This window comes from Cucumis melo, chromosome 2, assembly GCF_025177605.1.
Source record: "Cucumis melo cultivar AY chromosome 2, USDA_Cmelo_AY_1.0, whole genome shotgun sequence".
NCBI classification, from domain to species: Eukaryota; Viridiplantae; Streptophyta; class Magnoliopsida; order Cucurbitales; family Cucurbitaceae; genus Cucumis; species Cucumis melo.
The window spans coordinates 11,786,779-11,802,694 of record NC_066858.1 but is presented as its reverse complement, the minus strand read 5'-3'; the positions used below and the strand labels follow the sequence as shown (position 1 = coordinate 11,802,694).

Sequence of the window (15,916 nt, the reverse complement as noted above, 5' to 3'; positions counted from 1 at the left end):
AGGACATATTGAACTTAAATACGAAATTAAAAGCTCAAAGATCTCTTAAACAAATTTCAAAAATTAAAAACCCAATAGACTATTTAGACACTTTTGAAATCAAGATCAGGATCTAGTAGACACGAATTTAAACCCATAATTTGAACCAAAAAGAATTTTAAATTTTTTACTGGTTGAAACTGATTATGGGAGGAGAACAGAATCAATTGCATACACCAACATTTAATGGCTTTCTTGGTGTTCGCTCATTCCTTCCAAATTTATCGGATATCCACATCCATAATATCCGGTGTAAACCCCATCTAGAGAATCAGGTACATTTGAAGTTTTTTAAATTCTATCTTTGTATTGATATAATCTACTATAAAAATACTCACTCAAAATACTAGAGGCATATAGAATAGGCACCTTCAATATTAATGAATTCTGAAAATAAGCCATCACATGTACATGTTTTTTACCCATCCACGTCTAAGGCTTAAAATTCCACAAACCTCTATAATCTAATTCAAAGAAAGATCAAAACTCTCATGCAACAGATTCAAATCAAACTGCTTCATCCCCCTTGAATACCAACATATAAAAGAATGGCTCAAAAATCAGCCACTGTTTCTCGAAAAATAATAACAATACAGCTGCCTGCTGCTAACATTTCCTTTTGTAATCTCACCAACAAATGTATATTACGTGCTTCACTCTGCTGCTTGCCTTTTTTACCAACAATCATACCACAACAAACTGAATCAAGTCGAAACAATCTACCTGTTCACTCCACTTGACAATGGCTGCAAACTCTCATTCTGACGAAACATTAAGGGATACGACTAGATCACATCAAAATTACCAGCAAGGCTTACAGATACAATGAGATGAGTGGCGTGAAATGGCTGAGCTGCTGTAGCCAAATAACTTTTATCTCAATTCATTTTATGACATCTCTACAACATCCGTTTCGATCCACACATATATTATACCCCTCATACATATTATACACAAATTTTTTCCCCTCTTTTGTTATATACAATCCCGTGTCATCGCTCTTACCTATCTATCAAAGGGATATTCCAAATTGTTTTCTGTCACCTTGAAATGTTGCGGACGCTGCCCTGAACAGTGCAAGTTCCACATTTTGAAGTATGATCTCTCCAAGTTCCTCACCTATTACAGAAATTAGTTTAGTGACTTCTAACCCAAAACACAAACGTGAAATGTTAAATCACATGGCATACCCATCGAGCCGTGTCAAATAGAGGGCAAGTCATCCTCACTGCCTTCAATTTGTTGGTGAGTGCTTGAAGTTTTGGCCGGTTCAATGCCAATGTTACTGCCTTCTCCTCGTACTCTTTCATGCTACACATGTCAAAACAAAATAAATCAGAGAACCACCTATACTTTTTACATCACCCGGAAAAGTTAGGCCGACGGTGATCATGAGGATAAGAAAAGCAGTAACCTACAAAAGGACCATATATATCAATTCATACTTAGAAGCAAAATATCATTGTAAACAATGGAAGAAATTGCAGCATAAACTGCAATGAACATTGAACATGATACTTCAGCACAGAAACAAACTCTGACCGTACCACTGTCACATGGAGGGAAAAAACATTCAAATGATGAACCTGAAGCATTATGTTAGGTCACCAATTCTACTGATATATTCTAGAAGGGGTAAAAAGGGAAGTACAGGTGAAAGTTAGTTACAGGGGGTCTCCCCTAGCTTGTATGAAAGTGAGGAGTGGTCAGTCTATAAATAGAATAAAGAAAGTTAATTAGGCCAGGCTTCTAGTATTGGAAAATAGTCTGGGGAAAGAGATGTTGAGCTCTCTGTACTTGAGGTATTTTTGTAAGCCTTCGTACAGCCTTTTTCCTGAGTAATAAAGTAGTAAGGAGATACCTTACACATTGGTATCAGGACAAGTTTTGAAAAGTGGCACAGAAAAGAATCACAAGCGACCAAATGGGAAAACATCAACCTCAAGAGTAGGGTGGACGAGCTACCTGGAATTGAAGAAGGTTGGCAGCACTGTTGAAATCAGTATCAGCATTATTTGGCAGAAATAGCAATGATCAGGAGCCAACCAGGGTCGTCCGAGGTTGTAAGCGGATCATCATCCAAAAAGGGGAAGACAAAAGCTGATCTAATGGTAGAGTCGACAATTGAACCAAAACAGCGGAAGAAGTCACCGTAGCAGACTGCAGGAAGTTTTAAAAGGTGGAGATGCCCATCTTTGAAGGAGATGATTCACATTCGTGGCTCTTTCGAGCAGAGTACTTCCAAATTCATAAACTCATTGACCATGAAAAAGTAACCATATGTGATTAGCTTTGAGGGAGTAGCGTTGAACGGTGGGAAAGAGGATAGGGTATCAAGACCTGAAGATCCGTCTCTTGAATCATTTTCGCTCGTGACAAGAGGGAGCATTGGTGGGGCAATTCCTCAAAATCCAACAAGAAACGATGGTGGTAGAGTACTACGAAAGGTTCAAGAAGATGATGGCGCCAGTTTTGCATCTCTCTGAGGAGGTGTTGCTCGAAACTTTTGTAACGGTTTTAGATGAGGTAATCAAGTAATCAAGACCGAACTGGAGTGCTGAGAGACCATGAAGCCAGGTGAAGTAATGAAAAAGCCCAACGATATGAGAATAAAGAAAGGGCCCATGAAGAGAAAAAAGAAAAATAAAAGGCCCAACTCAGCCCACTTCGTAAACCCTAAAGCAGTTATAACGAAAGCAGGAGAAACGAAACGTGTAGATTACCCTAACACACGTCCTATAACCCTAGGAAATGTGATGGCAGCAGCAAATAGAAGGGAAAATCCAAGGAGACATCTTTCCAATGCCAATTTCATAAACAAAAGAGATAAGGGTTTATGTTTCCGTTGAGATGAGAACGCCATCAGTGCAAGCAAAGGAATTAGAAAGTATGAGTATGTTCATAGATGAGGAAGGTAATGAAGTGGAAATTTTCAACCAGATCGAGCAAATGAGAAGACCATCGTAGAGCTGCAAATGAGTAGCGGAAGTGGTGGTTGCAACAAAGCTCTCTAAACTCAATCATGACATTTTCATCCTCGAAAACATTGAAAATGAAAGGATACATCAAGAAGAGAGAAGTTATCATTGATTGTAGAGCAACCCACAACTTCATTGACCAAAGAATAGTAAAAGAGGAAATAGCCTATGGTCGAGACGATGCATTTTGTAGTAACCATGGGAACAGGATTGGCCATTAAGGGCAAAGGAACAATGGGGAGTATTATTAACGATAGGAGAGATGATGATCATATAGAATTTCCTACCATTAGAATTGGGTGATGTCGAAGTGGTTTCGGGAATGTAGTGGCTTCAAACATTCGTAGTCACAGAAGTAGATTGGCGGTTCTTAACAATGACGATAGGAAGAGGAACGACAAAAACAATACTTAAGGGGATTCGATGCTGACACAAACCAAAGTAATACTAAGGAGGATGATGAAAGCCTGGGAAGACAAATATCAAGGGATTTATGTGGAATGTCGGGCACTGAGGGATACAAAGAACCGAAAAATCTTATCATGAACCCTGGTACCAAATACACAAATAGAAAGTTTATGCACCGCTAATTCTCAAGTTATTTCAGATGTCGAGACTTACTACCATCACGTGAAATCAATCATTAAATCGATATTGTGGAAGGAGCAGTGGTAGTGAATGTACAACCATACAGGTACACACATCGTACAAAGAATGAAAGTGAAAAAATGGTGGATGATATGCTATAGGCGAGAATCATACAAGCTAGTAATGTCCTTACTCAAGATCAAGGACGGCTGATAGAGACTATACCAAGCACTAAACAATACAAGAGTGCCAAATCATTTTCCCATTCCATTATTGGGATAATTGACAAACTCCATGGGTCAAAGATCTACACCGGATCTAAAATAAGGCTATCATCAAATTAGAATGTGAAGACCAGTATTTCAAACTCATGAGGAACATTACAAATTCTTGGTTATGCCCTTTGGTCTAATGCACGCCCCCAACCTTCGAAACACTCATGAATCAAATATTCCAACCATATTTCCAAAAGTTCATCCTAGTTTTTCTTTTTTATGGTTACTAATTTACACCACCAATATTGGTGAACATGTGCAACATTTACACCTCATTTTCCAAATTTTGCAAGAGACCTCCCTACATTTGAATGGAAACAAATGCAGGCTAGCTCAAGAATGTTTGGAGAAGTGTTTCAAAAGGCGCGCAGACTTGGAGAAATTGAGAGCGACGATAGAATACCCGACACCAACAAACCTCCGAGAATTGAGAGGGTTCCCTAAATTAACTGGCTACAACCAGTGTTTTGATGCCAACTATGGGAGTTTAGCAGCACCATTGACTCAACTCCTTCGTATAGCCTCCAATGGACGTGGGAGGCACAAGACACATTTGACAAACTAAGAAATGTCGTGATCACATTATCAGTGCTTGCTTTGCGTAAATTTACTCCGTAATTCATAGTTGAATTTGGTGCTTCAGGAATTGGGCTGTGCTAATGCAAAAGCAGTGACCCGCAACCTTCTTTAGTCCTACACTTCCCCTCATGCTCATCTAAAATCTATGTACGAACGAGAACATACGGCAATTCAAAGATGGAAACTATTTTGGGCCAACGTTTCATCATCCAAAAAGATCAAAGTGCACTCAAGTCTTTAACAGATTAAAGGGTGATCCAACCAGAATGTCAGAAATGGGTTTCCATACTGCTAGAGTATGACTTCAAAATTCAGTACCCACCGAGACCAAAAAGCAAGGTTGTTGATGCCCTTTTCACAATTGCCAAAGGTTGCCCATTTAGCAAATTTAAGTGTCCCAAGCTTAGTTGACATTGAAGTGGTCAAGGCCAAAGTGATGAAAGATTTAAAACCATTAATAGTATGGATCCCAATTACATTTTGAAATTCTCAATCCACCAAGATACACTACAGTACAAAGGCAAGCTAGTCTTATCCCGGAATTCTACACTAATTCCAGCATTACACTTGGACCATTATTCGGTGATAGGTAGCCATTTGGGGTTTCTATGTACGTACAAACGTGTGCAAGGGAAATTGTATTGGGAAGGCATGAAGAGAAATGTGGAGACGAACATGGAGCACTGTACAATGTGTGAAAAGAATAAAACACAAGTTGTGAGTCAAGCAGGGCTACTACGACTTCATGTTCCTAAATGTGTTTAGGACAATATATGAATGGATTTTATTGGAGGACTCCCACGATCAAAAGAAGTTGTTCCATACTAGTAGTGGTGGATCGACTTAGCAAAGATTGTGGCTGATAAATTTATCAAGGGAATAGTCAAGCACCATGGCCTTCCACGATATATTGTGACGGACCGAGATAAGATCTTCTTGATCCCTTCCCAGACATAACTTTAATTCTCAAGGGACCAGCCTTCGTTGAAGCACAACATACGACCCTCAGACAAAAAGTCAAACAAAGATCATAAACAACGGGCTAGAAATATACTTGCATTGCTTTGTAGTGAGAAACCAAAACAGTGGGCTTCGTGGCAACATTGGGCGGAATACTGTACATAATACCACAAATCATGGATCCATCAAGATGACTCCTTATCAAAGCACTTCACGGCAGACTCCACCACCCTTGATAACCTATGGAAATTAGGAGACTACAAATGCAACCATAGATCAAATGCTCATTGATCGTGATGTTACAATGGATGTTCTTAGAACACTTTGCAGTGGCCCAAAAGTGAATGAAAGGGTTCATCGATAAAAATTGAAGGGAAGTTGCTTTTGAAGTGAGCAATTAGGTTTACTTGAAGATTAGGTCATACCAACGGTTATCGGTTGCCAATAAGCGGAATGAGAAGCTGATACCGAAGTTCTTTGGCCTCATAAGGTGATTGAGAAAATAGGGTAGGTGGCACGCGAATTAGAACTTACATCAAAAGCAACAATTCAATCTTTCATGTATCCCAACTTAAGAAATTTGTTGGAGAAATATAAAACAAGTCAGGCTGGACTCCTATATTGACGGTGACTTTGAATGGGTGGCAGAACTTATGTATCTTGTAGGTTCCGTCAAAATCCTCAAACACTCAGCTTCTTGTAAATTGGATGGGCCTTCCTGATCATGAAGCAACTTGGATGATCGCTGCAGATTTTCAACAGCAGTTCCCCACCTACAAGGTTCATCTGACCCCAAGAGGTGATGTTGGGTCATCAATTCTACTGAAATATTCTAGAAGGGGTCAAAAGGGAAATACAAGTGATAGTTACAGGTGAAAGTTAGTTACATGGGGGACCACTAGCTTGTATGAAAGTGAGGAGTGGTCAGTCTATAAATAGAACGAAGAATGTTAATTGGAAGGCTTTTGGTATTGGAAAATAGTCTGGGGAAAGCGAGGTTAAGCTCCCTCTGTACTCAAGGTGGTATTACGTAAGGAGATACCTTACACATTACTTTTAATTGTAGTTTGTGATTTTTAAACAATTAAACGTAATTCTCCTCATGCAAAACATTCAGAAACCCACAGGATGGAGATTGAACAGATGAAAGAAGTCGAAGCAGCCCTTTTTTCTGCTCACCCGTATGGTAACATCCAGTCTTTCCATTACCAAACAGCAAAAGTTCCCAGAATATTTAATGATATTCACAAGCTCAAGAGAAGTTGTACAATAATAAAATACTCACCTGCTAACAATCATTTCGTCTCCCAGTCCAGTTGCAAGACAGAGAGACCCGGCAACCCTAGTAGCCATTTTCTCGAGAGGCAGGGTAATCATCGGTAAACCAGCCCATAAGATGTCAGTTCCTGTGGTATGTGCATTGCACAGAGGCCTGAACATGAATATCATGTCAGTAACCAAACAAAAGAAGTAATTAACATAAACCAGTAAGGGATCATCATAGAAATGAAGGAAGATGATGACTAACGTGTCCAGGAACAAATCTGCCAAAGCACTACGTCTGATGTGCTCATTTTTCATGGCAACATCTGTAAAAATTATTTGCTCTGGTTGCACTCCTTGAGCTACAGCATCTGCACAAGATAATCTCATTTACCAGTAGAAATTATTTTTTCAATGTCAATAGCATAACTAACTCAGCACATGAGAATATTTCTATCACCACTGAAAACAATATTAAATAAATTTCTCATACATGCTCGAAGTCTCATTTCACCAGCAGCTGGGAATCTGAGAAGCCAAAGTGCACTGTTCGGCACACGCTTAAGAATATTACACCTGATACCAGTAGAAAGCATCCAGTGAGATGAAAAACTGTAAAAAAGAAAATAGAAAAAAACAATGGTCAAATACAGAAATAATGTTACCAGGTGTTGAAGATCTCTGGATCCATTTTGTACAACTGATTAAAGCAAGCAAAAATGAATTTCCCTTCAGGTAACCCATAATCTGAACGTTTATGCTGGCAGTTTGAATCCAACGCATCCAAATTTTTCTGCATTGCACAGCAAATAATAGATGAGGCAGATGCAAAACTAATAAAGAAACTAACACAGCAGCACGAAATTACATTTTAAAGTACTAACCTGCTTATAATCATTAACAAAGTAACAGTGTGGGAGGTGAACGATCTTCTCAGAGTAAATATGTGCATAACGTAAAGGTGAAACAAACTGAAAGCAGAAAAATAAGTTCAGTAGAATTGACAAAACCATCAAGAAGATAAAATTGTAACCTATACCAAGCTCACCTCATCGGTCACTAAATAATCTATGTAAGTGGCTCCTGTTGTTCCTGGAAATCCCATGTACGATACCTGAATGGGTGCAGGCTGCATGGCAAATATTTCATTTCTAGCTCCCTGCCAAGTGCATCAAAATATTTATCATACTATAAAAATAATAATAAATAATAAACATCAAGAAGAATTAAAATAAACAAATATATTTAACCAATAGCTTTAAGCTTTCAAAAGTTAGCATTACATTTCTAACTCAAAAATCATTTGGCAAGAAGCAAGTCCTCTTAGAAAATAGTACACAAACAACACAGATAACATATTGTCCTATTTTCTATGTTTACATTCCAATACAATAATCAATGGACTTCACCGGGACTCAAATTCATGATTTCAGTATTAGAAGCAAAAGAAAAGGAGGAAACATTTATTTGAACATCCAAGGCAATGAAGAGCAATCTTCAAGATAATTTCAGAAAACGATGTCCGAAGAAAAATCATCAGATAAAAGAGAAACAGAATCTTAAACAGAAGTTGAGCTTCATCAATAAAAACATGATAAAAAACCTATACCTTAGTATAGCCATTCAAATTTATTAGTATTTGAATTTTGTCTTCATTAATCATTTTGGCAATCACATCAGATGTCATGGCGGATACATCCACAAAGTGCTCAGCTTCAAATTGAATTCGCTGTCTCCACTCCGTATTATCATTTGGACTCAAAGCATAGCAAAAGACCTAAAGAGGAAGGAGTCAGAAGAAGAAACAGGAGAAACAGGTTTCTCGAATATGTCAAAACAAAAATGCTCATACCTCAACATGTTCTCTGTTGTGCATGCCAAAAACAGATCCCATAAGATGTGATAAGGGGTGATTACCAAAGTCACTGCTCACATAGCTGCAGTTCAACAGACAGAGCTTCAGTAGAATGAACAGTTTCTAAAGAATAGAAAGGGTATCTTTAGGTAAATACGTACCCAATCCTAAGCCTCTCAAACCCACCATTTCGCTTTATGGGAACTGGTGAAGGGTGATTGAAACTAGGAAGTGAAAATCGAGATGCAATTTTCAAACAGTGTGATGCATAACTGCGGCTGCAATAGCAGAGAGAAAACTTAAGAGAGCTGCATTCATTTTGAAGAGCATATGCAAAGGGGGAATTACTGTACCTAATTTCAAGTGCAAGCAATGGGTCAATCGGATAAGCTATTGCATGAAAAGGTTGAACACTTGGTAGGACAGACATCTGAAACAAAGAGTAGCCGGACAAAAAATTACATTGCATAGAAATTGGAAAAAAAAAAGTGAGAATGTAAAGTAAAAATAAGTCACACTAACATTAATTTGCCTCTTGATGATCCCCTCTACCTCCGCAAACATTTTATCACGATCCTCCCAATTGCAGACGCACTGCAAAAGAACATATATTCTTGTTCACAAAACTTCAAAGACTCAATAAATTGGTGCCAACGTAACACCAAGAACAAAATCTAAGAAATTCATCAAGCTGGCCAAAAACAAGGATAAAGTAACACCAATTGCCAATTTTGAATTCTGCCTCAATGTAGAAAACTTGGTGAACCAGGACATGCTTCATAAGACACATGCATTCACTCATAACAGCTTTAGACCAAAATGTTGCAAATAGGCTAATATATAGACAACAGCATAGAAGAAGAGTTGACAACAAAAGCAACAAACATGGGGAGCTTATGGCTGCAAAATTTTGATGTTAAACACAATAGTTGAAGAAATAAAACAAGGCTAAATGGAGATGAGTGAAACCTTTTTTCAGTCCATGCTTCCAGTAAAAATATACAGTTCATGCTTCTTTTGTTTAACTAAAAACCATGGGAAATGTAACTGAAATTGTAACATTACCTGTAAAGTATGCAAAAGGTTGCATGTTGCCTCGGGGAACTCAGGCCGCAGATGCAATGCTTGTTTATAGCTCTTGATAGCAGCCTCTACAAGTCCACTATAGCCCAAGGAATTTAAACCAAATTAAAACCAATACAAACAGTCACCATTTTTGTCCTCATCCAATAGAGGGAAAAGTGAATGAAAACCAGTTGGCTCCATTTTAAGAACTTGTAATGTTAAATATTCGCATCTTTTGTGTATAACAGGAGCGGCCACTTCAAACATTACAGAAAACAGTCTGCTTGATCTGAAAACTAAAGCTCCAAAAAAAAAAAAATCATATGGACACCTCTTTTATTTCAGAGTCCTGCCAAGACCCACCTTGAACCAGGTGGGCAGTAAACTCTCTTATATTGTTTCAGATCGAAGCATTAACAAGCCATTAAACAGGATGACAACAATTTTTTACACATGAATCTGATGACAACATGATCAAATCATTTACAAATGAGACAAATTGCACCAAAATTTTAGGGGCACAGTTAAAATCTTGCCTTCGGAGGGAGAGAGGATATACCTGTCCTTGTAAGCTGAAGCTAAATTAGCATGGGCTTCGGCCATGGTAGGCCGGATATTAATGGCCCGTATGTAGTCCTGAATTGCTTCACTCACTCTACCTATTTCCTTGTAGGTGTTACCCCTATTCACTAGGCCATCAGCTGCCAATGGATCAATACGAAGGACCTCATTGTAGCAAGAAATTGCATCAGCATAATTTCCCTGCAGTAGATTGAGTTGATGGGTTAGAGACAGAAATTCTAAATGGAAAATCAAACTATTCTAACAGTTCCCAAGCTCCTCTCTATTGTAACCTTATTGTTGGGACTTCTACTCGTTCCTATTGTCCATTTTTCTTTGGTGTTATTCGAACCATTAAATAAAAAAAAAAAAAAAAAGACTAAAGCATCTCTGACTTTGTTACCTGTTGCTTGTATATGATGGCAAGATTGTTAAAGGGGGCTGACAGTCCCGTAGTTACTCGAAGTGTGGCCTTATAATATGAAGCAGCAGCAGGCACCATATTCCTGTAGGTACAAAAGTCAGCTCTTATAAATCATTCCTGAAAGAAGCAGTGAAATGAATACCAATGAATATATAACATCGTAATCATAGACAGTGAAATATGTACCATTCCATGTATATATTCCCAAGGTTGGTAAGAGCTTGTGGGTGGCTTGGTTGCAGAGCAAGGCATTGCTTCATGCAGCAACATAATGTTAATCACTGGAAACAATAACCATAAACTAAACAAAGAATAGAATGACAATCGACAAAAACATACGTTGTAGCATTGTATAGCCTCCTCCACTCTGCCGAACTCCTTAAGAGCATTACCCTTAAAGATAGCAGAACAGAACAAAGTATATGTTAAGAGAGAGTAGAAGATAATTTGAAAACATAATAAAAACTCATGGCCACTTAAGATGATAAATCATGTGGAACCAACCAAATTGTTGTAGGCCTCCAAAAATCTAGGATCACATGTAATAGCTTGCTTGTAATGAAGTATTGCCATATCAAGTTGACTTTGCTCGTAATAGGTACTTGCCAAATTACCTGAAATATTGTTAAACACACGTCAACCACAAGCAGAGGTGAAAATGAGACAGCTATTAAACAACAAAACAAGATGTAAACGATACATTTCAAATGTGCAACTTAAGCTACCACTCTTGGGCACAAGATTGGAAAAAGCTCAGCCCAAAAGATTTTTCACATAAAACAAGAACAGTTAAATTGATTGAAGCCAAACTTAAAACATGGTTCAAGGGTTATCTCTTAGAATGTTCCCCGATCTTACAAAAAAAAAATTATTAGCTCAAGGGGCATCCATGCATCCACGTCACAATAATCTTACTCAAAAACATCTCATTAAGCATGAACACTTACCATAAGCTATAGCATAGTTTGGTCGCATCTGAATGGCACGTTGGTAGCACACAATTGCCTCCTGAGGCATTCCCAAAGCCTGGAAAAAAGCAAAAGAAACCTCTTGTTTTTTCTCTAATACCAGGGTAGAGGAGACACTCTCCAACGCAAGGACAAACACTTGCAGCCCTCGGACCTGCTCATATAAGGCATACAACACCTTACCTTATAAACATTCCCCAGATTCAAGTAGGCATCTGGAAATTGGGGTTTGAGCTTCACTGCCTCCTAAAAGATTAAAAAGTACAAAAACGTTCAGAAAGACAAGTGATAAAGGCAACCAAAAAACCTCCATGCACAGGTTAATGGAAGGTGTGTTTCATTGTGAAATGTTGTGAAGTAAAAAAGAGCAAGAATACCTTGTAGTATTGAAGTGCTCTGTTAAGGTCACCAGATTCCATGAAAAGACCAGCAAGATTCGACCATGCAATAGCAAATGTAGGCTGTATACGTAAAGCTTCAAGGTAGCAGCTGTACGCCTGCACAAAATGTTAGTTTCCTTGACAATTTGCAGACTTGGCATGGAAGTAACAACAAGACCAACCATCATCTGTTCCCTGGCCTGAAGATAACAAATTGAAAATATGTATCGAACTGTGGATTCCAACACAGTTCCACAAATGAATTGTTTCAATTAGTAACTTTACTGGAGGAAGAGGGACATTAAGTATGAAAAACTAAATAATAGTCAATAGATGACACTCTTCCTCCCAACTACTAAAAACAAACATAAGTTGACACTTCATTTGATTATTTTCGTACTATCTCTGCTCTCCTTCATGGCCTTTTTTTTCCATCTTTTCTAAATAAGGCTTAGGGATTTTTCATCCCTAAAGCCTTTAAGATGTTACTTTTACTATTTTAACTACAAATATGATATCTCAATTTCTTAAAGAAAAATAGAAGTTACAAAAATATAAAAAAGGAGGATATCCATTGTGTAAAGAGAAAAAGGCAGGATTTCAGATCCAATCCCTTTTAGTATTATCTTCTCATAAAGGAAATTACTTTGGTTTATGTGAAATTATTTTGTTGGGAGAGTTAAAACCATATCTGACATATAAATGCACTTGTTCACAATATCGATTAAGTTCATGGTTAAACGCATTTTAAATAGTCTATTGGGAAGGGATGATTCAAGATCCCAGATCCCGAACATCGAACTTTCGGCTATCCATCACACATTCAGAAATTAAAAGGGGCAATTCAGAAAATACTTTAAGGTACTTACTTCTTGAACCATCCCTTGTGCTTTCATGAGATTCCCGAGGTTGCTATGAGCGTCAACCTATTTTCCATTCAACACAGAAGGAAGGTATCAAAATTCTTGTTGCTTCAAAGAAGCTAATTTTTCATGATAGCAACCCAAACATCACTAGATAGTAGAAGAGAAAAAGAAAAAGATTAAGAGAAAAAGAAACAAAAAAAAAAAAAAAAATCAGCATAAAACTCCAGACTTCTATTGAGAAAAAAAATGAAAGAATACATGAGGACTATGAAAAATGCCCCAAGAAAAGCCCAATTAAAAATCAAAATGGGGGCTCCAGTTAAGAAAAGGGACCAGAAAAAGAGTGGGGGTGAGAAATTACCAGAAGAGGATTCAATGCAAGAGCCTGACGACAACATTGTGCAGCCTCACCAAGCCTGCCTTTCCGCATGTATGCACTAGCCAAGTTTGACCATGCATCACAAAAATTGGGTCGAAGCTGCAGCATCAGCAAAATAGGTTGAGGAACACACTTGCACAGACTCAAAGTGAAAGGAGCAATTAGAAGCATAGTTCGAGTGTAATAGCCCTTAAACTCTCCACAAGCCACATAGAAAAAGAATACAAATTAGAAAATTTGGAAGAAACTCCCCAAAAATTATTTCAAGCAACCCCATCAAACAAGGTTAAACGCTAATAAAGCAAGCACTCCTAGCCAGAAAGAAATACATAGATCCCAACTCCAAGTATTCTTTTTTTTTTTTTTATGAGAAAGATAGAGCCTCCATTTCATTGATGATATCATGATATGAAAAGTAAGTTCCAACAGTTAATAAATTTAAATTCCGTAATCAACATCTAGAGCATAAAATAGGGTGGAGACATCATCATCAGATAACAAGCCATCACTGCCTTTTTGCCAAGCCTTGCCCATCTTAAGAAGGCTATTTACTTCCTTCAATAGTATAAACCTTAACTAACGGACCAAGAGACCTAGAAAATTGAACTCTATAACACACTACACTCAAAACTCCAGATGAAACTGACTCAAGAAAATGTTAATTTTTCACTACAACAACTGATATTGAGTGAAAATCATTGATTCACATACAACAACACCGTTATCAACAATCTGTGCAGTTGATGAGGGTTTATCAAATAAAAGGAGAGCATTTACATCTATACAGCTATGGGCCCAAGTATAAAAGAAGTAAATAACAAGTTAGTATGGTCATCGTTAATAGTCATTATATCAGCATCACTTTTACATGAAAAGGGACCGGAAATCTTTACAAACCTCAATGGCGTGTAGATAGTAACGAATGGCAAGATCTATATTTCCTTTTTCCTGTATGGAACATTATGGCAGTAGCATCAACACCCATTGCGTATAAAGAACAATTAGAATGCCAAGCACAATCACAAGTATTACCTTCCAAGCATTAGCCATATTTCCATAACACTCAGCAAAACGTGGTTCTATACGGAGAGCTTCTTCGTTTTTCGCAATACACATATCAAAATCACTCAACTGTAAAGAAATAGTCGAGCATATACTTGAATATCGAATCATTACAGCATTGAGAATTGAGCATAAGGAAATCTAAGAGAATTGGTGAATAAAAGCTATAGGTAACTTTATTAACAACAATTCATCATACTATGAGGCCTAGCCATGCAGAGCACAATACCTGATAGTATATGGCACCCATCAAAAGAAGATTATCCGTGCGAAGTGAATTCCTCTCATATACTAGAGTACTGTGCTCCAGCGCCTGCTTATAGTCACCATTCTTATACTTCTGATGAGCAAGAGCCAGATAGGTTTCTTCATCAACTATAAAACAAACATGATATTAGAACAAGTATTTTAAAGAATAGAAGTTAAAAATATACTTTTATTTAATTTTTGATGTGTCAAGTAAACAGCATAACAAGGACGGGGCAGGGAAGTGAAACCACTTGGGTTCTCTCTCTCCTCCTCGAGTTCTTGTTCTTCCTTCTCTTTGATATTAGTTAAGATGCAATGAATGAAAACTCTAGTTCGAAATATATTTCAAAATCAATAGCAAGAATGCAAGTAACCCCATAAAAATTCTTGCCAAAACAGTTTTTTTCCTGCAAATGACATGAACAGTATACAGAATAGACATCTAAGAATAAATTAGTCCCAAAGCTAGCGGACACAAGCATGGCATCCCCAATACATGAACGAGTTAAACCACACAAAAGAAATCCCCTCCAGAAACACCGATTTACAAAATTATCATCAACTAACCACTGCATTAAGCACCTCCAAGAGGTGGGCTTTAACTAAATAACTAAATTTTCATCACAAATCCCCAAATCCCAATTCAGAAACGAAATTACAAACCTTCATGAGAATCAGGACTCTCGAAGGTAACCAGGCTGAGAGATGGGGGTTCCCCCTTTCCCACAAACGATTCGCTGTTGCGATCAGAACCAAAAGCAGCTCGAGAAACTCCAACCACAGCCCCAGTCCCTGGCAGCAGCTGCTGATGGCGAACCTCGCCTTGTACCGACATCATAACCGCGATCTTTTGAGAGAATCAAAAAAATTGGTCACTGCCACCAACCAGATCGGAGGTCCAGCGACAAAAAGCCACAAAAGAAAACAGAGAGAGGAAATCAAATCGAAGAAGAAATGGGAAAGCTCGGAAAAACCAAACCAACCAAACCCTACGTCAGTTTGGAATTTTCGAGTACTTCTTCTTGGAATATGGTGGGAAGAGAGAGAGAAAGAAGAGGAAGAAGAATTGGTCGAAAAAGGGATTTGTCTTGTAGAAGCTGAAATTAGAGAGAGGCAATGCGTATAAATAGGAGGAAAGAAAGAAAAAGGTCAAAAGAGAGGAGAGATCTGGAGCGTTGACGTGGATGGTTCAGATTGAGCCGTTGTGATATTAGATTCGTTTCCTATGGACACGTATTTAGAAGAAAATAGTGGGTGGGAGGTGTATCAAGAAATTTTGGCATGAGATCCCATATTCTCTCCTCTTCTAAAGTTCTATAGAATTCTCTCTCTTTTTTCTTTCTTTTTTTTACTTTCTTATGTATTTCAGAATCTTCTTTTTTTTTTCTTCTTTCGATTGATACTATGTCCAGATTCTGTTTTCTT

General features: G+C 37.9%; 1 protein-coding gene across 2 annotated transcripts; it reads right to left on the bottom strand.

Moving 5' to 3' along the window:
• Positions 1 to 394: 394 nt before the first annotated feature.
• Positions 395 to 15,591, bottom strand: LOC103487257 (probable UDP-N-acetylglucosamine--peptide N-acetylglucosaminyltransferase SEC). Of its 2 annotated transcripts, XM_008445522.3 has the most exons (28): positions 15,155 to 15,591; positions 14,472 to 14,617; positions 14,213 to 14,311; positions 14,078 to 14,128; positions 13,163 to 13,279; positions 12,805 to 12,861; positions 11,933 to 12,052; positions 11,739 to 11,801; positions 11,535 to 11,613; positions 11,092 to 11,201; positions 10,927 to 10,980; positions 10,774 to 10,841; positions 10,567 to 10,669; positions 10,162 to 10,364; positions 9,603 to 9,699; positions 9,060 to 9,131; positions 8,891 to 8,967; positions 8,699 to 8,815; positions 8,535 to 8,619; positions 8,292 to 8,459; positions 7,731 to 7,841; positions 7,567 to 7,653; positions 7,348 to 7,475; positions 7,176 to 7,258; positions 6,948 to 7,053; positions 6,705 to 6,851; positions 1,230 to 1,350; positions 395 to 1,158 (listed from the first exon to the last, which is right to left on the bottom strand). In XM_008445522.3, the coding sequence occupies exons 1-28, from the start codon at positions 15,327 to 15,329 to the stop codon at positions 1,045 to 1,047; spliced, it is 2,958 nt and encodes a 985-aa protein (XP_008443744.1). In that variant the 5' UTR covers positions 15,330 to 15,591; the 3' UTR covers positions 395 to 1,044. The 2 variants fall into 2 exon arrangements, with proteins under 2 accessions (XP_008443744.1, XP_050937154.1); XM_051081197.1 differs by lacking the exons at positions 13,163 to 13,279; positions 14,078 to 14,128; positions 14,213 to 14,311; positions 14,472 to 14,617; positions 15,155 to 15,591 and adding an exon at positions 12,118 to 12,167 and having other exon boundaries at positions 12,805 to 12,844.
• Between the last annotated feature and the right edge of the window lie 325 nt (positions 15,592 to 15,916).

Coding starts and splice junctions, on each gene's coding strand:
- LOC103487257 (XM_008445522.3), bottom strand. CDS start 15,329: ATGATGTCGGTACAAGGCGAGGTTCGCCATCAGCAGCTGCTGCCAGGG. Junction 11,614..11,738: donor ATCTGGGGAATGTTTATAAG/GTAAGGTGTTGT, acceptor GCTTTTTTCCAG/GCTTTGGGAATGCCTCAGGA. Junction 10,981..11,091: donor TGGAGGCCTACAACAATTTG/GTTGGTTCCACA, acceptor GCTATCTTTAAG/GGTAATGCTCTTAAGGAGTT.